This window comes from Calidris pugnax, unplaced genomic scaffold (genome assembly GCF_001431845.1).
Source record: "Calidris pugnax isolate Ruff unplaced genomic scaffold, ASM143184v1 scaffold280, whole genome shotgun sequence".
Lineage (NCBI taxonomy): Eukaryota > Metazoa > Chordata > Aves > Charadriiformes > Scolopacidae > Calidris > Calidris pugnax.
Genome location: NW_015091123.1, coordinates 1810750 through 1813262, shown reverse-complemented (window position 1 = coordinate 1813262; position 2513 = coordinate 1810750). Strand labels below are relative to the sequence as shown.

At 66.7% G+C, this 2513-nt stretch overlaps 1 protein-coding gene across 1 annotated transcript in view; it reads left to right on the top strand.

The window, feature by feature from the left end:
* The window catches only part of LOC106897641 (G protein-coupled receptor kinase 5-like), a 25487-nt gene extending 22983 nt beyond the window's left edge, over positions 1–2504 (top strand). The window contains exons 8-15 of the mRNA XM_014958404.1: positions 115–305; positions 382–419; positions 1061–1150; positions 1238–1446; positions 1541–1678; positions 1769–1906; positions 2005–2136; positions 2239–2504. Of these exons, the coding sequence (XP_014813890.1) occupies positions 115–305; positions 382–419; positions 1061–1150; positions 1238–1446; positions 1541–1678; positions 1769–1906; positions 2005–2136; positions 2239–2346 (1044 nt within the window). The 3' untranslated portion in view covers positions 2347–2504. The remainder of the gene's footprint in view (positions 1–114; positions 306–381; positions 420–1060; positions 1151–1237; positions 1447–1540; positions 1679–1768; positions 1907–2004; positions 2137–2238) is intronic.
* The last annotated feature ends 9 nt before the right edge of the window (positions 2505–2513 follow it).

Sequence of the window (2513 nt, the reverse complement as noted above, 5' to 3'; positions counted from 1 at the left end):
CCAGGGGTCTTGGTGGGGGGTGTCCAGGGGGTGACACCCCCAGGGCTGTGTGTTTCAGGCAGTCGGTCACCAAGGACACGTTTACTGGTGCTGATGGCTGGGGGGGGCACGCAGGTGAGCCTGGCGTACGCCTATGAGACAAAGGATGCTCTTTGCCTGGTGCTGACCATCATGAACGGCGGCGACCTCAAGTTCCACATCTACAACATGGGCAACCCCGGCTTCGAGGACGAGCGCGTGGTCTTCTACGCGGCAGAGATCTGCTGCGGGCTCCAGCACCTGCACCAGGAGGGCATCGTCTACCGGTGAGACTGGCGTGGGCACAGGGTGGCCGCAGGGGACCCCCTCGGTGCTGAGCCGTCCGTCTGTCTGTCCCCGCAGGGACCTGAAGCCGGAGAACATCCTGCTGGATGACGATGGTGAGGAGGGAGCTGCTGGGTCTGGCGCTGCCCGTGCTCTTGGCTTTGGGGATGGGTCTCTCTGTGCCTCCTGTGGGGGGTCTCTGGCTGTGTTTTGGGGAGGATCTGCGGGGATGTGGGGTGGCCGGTGAGGAGGGAGCTGCTGGGTCTGGCGCTGCCCGTGCTCTTGGCTTTGGGGATGGGTCTCTCTGTGCCTCCTGTGGGGGGTCTCTGGCTGTGTTTTGGGGAGGTTCTACGGGGATGTGGGGTGGCCCTTCCCTGGGATGGTGCTCTCCATCTGGGACACCTTCCATGGAACGATGCTCTCCATGTGGGGCACCTTCCATGGAACGATGCTCTCCATGTGGGGCACCTTCCATGGAACGATGCTCTCCATCTGGGGCACTTTCCTGGGATGATGCTCTCCATCTGGGACACCTTCCCTGGGACGAGGCCCTCCATGCAGGGGCACTTCCCTGGGATGATGCCCTCCATGCAGGGCATCTTCCTTGGGCTGACGCCCTCCCTGGGACGAGGCCCTCCATGCAGGGGCACTTTCCTGGGATGATGCCCTCCATCTGGGGCATCTTCCTTGGGCTGACACCCTCTCTATCTGGGACACCTTCCCTGGGCTGATGCCCTGAACCCCCTCCCTTCCCCAGGCCACATCAGGATCTCCGACCTGGGGCTGGCTATCAAGATCCCTGAGGGCGAGACCATCCGTGGCCGCGTGGGCACCGTTGGCTACATGGGTGAGTGTGGGGGCTGTGCCCTGGCCCGGGGGTCCCCGTGGCACGTCGTGCCGGGTCGCTGACGGGTGTGGGGGCCGTGCCTCGTAGCCCCGGAGGTGATCAACAACGAGCGCTACACCTTCAGCCCCGACTGGTGGGGCCTGGGCTGCCTGGTGTACGAGATGATCGAGGGGCAGTCGCCCTTCCGCGCCCGCAAGGAGCGGGTGAAGCGGGAGGAGGTGGAGAAGCGGGTGCAGGAGGACCAGGAGCCCTACTCGGACAAGTTCAGCGAGGACGCCCAAGCCATCTGCAAGATGGTGAGCTTGGAGAAGGGCTGGGGTTGCCCCCCGCCGTGGGGGAGAGGGGGGATGGCTCCGTGCCCTCCCCGTGACCACCCGTCCCCCTCCCCAGCTCCTGGCCAAGGACCCCAAGCAGCGGTTGGGCTGCGGGGCCGAGGGGGCGGCCGAGGTGAAGCGTCACCCCTTCTTCAGGAGCATCAACTTCAAGCGCCTGGAGGCCGGCATCATGCCCCCCTCCTTCGTGCCGGACGTAAGGACAGGGCAGGGGTGGGCACCCATGGCTGGGGGGGGGTATGACCCCCTCTCCCCCCCCCACTGACAGCTCTTGGGGCCCCCGCAGCCCCGGGCAGTTTATTGCAAGGACGTGCTGGACATCGAGCAGTTCTCCACGGTGAAGGGCGTCAACCTGGACCAAACCGACAACGATTTCTACGCCAAGTTCGCCACCGGCAGCGTCCCCATCCCCTGGCAGAACGAGGTATGGGGGGGACACGGGGCTCTGGGAGGGTCCCACCCTGCTGCTGCACCGCCGGGGCTGCCCGTGCCCATCACCCCCACTGACCAGACCCCCCCCAGATGATCGAGACCGAGTGCTTCAAGGACCTCAACGTGTTTGGACCCAACGGGACGCGCTCCCCGGACCTGGACTGGAGGCAGCTGCCCGAGCCCCCCAAGCGCAGCCTCTTCCAGAGGCTCTTCCGACGACACGTAAGAGACTGGGGGGGTATTTTTCGGGAGGGGTGTGCCTCGGGGGTCTCCCCAACACCCCCCCAGCTCACCACATGCCGTCTGTCTGTCTGTCCCTCGCAGCCGGCCGACTACACCATCGGCACCACCATCCACCCCCCTGCCCCGGCCGCCGTGAACTCGCACCCTCCCCCGGCCAACGCTGCCTGTCGGGCCCCGGCACCCTCCTGACCCCCCTCACCGTCCCGGGGGAGCCCCCAGCCCCCCCAGTGCCCTCTCAGGGTTATTTGGGGTCCCCGGGGACACTGGCAGGGACCGACACTGCTGCCGGCGTGGGCAGGGAGGGATGGAGGGGCAGGAGCGGGGTCTGTCCCCCCCCATCCCCAGCAGCCCCCAGC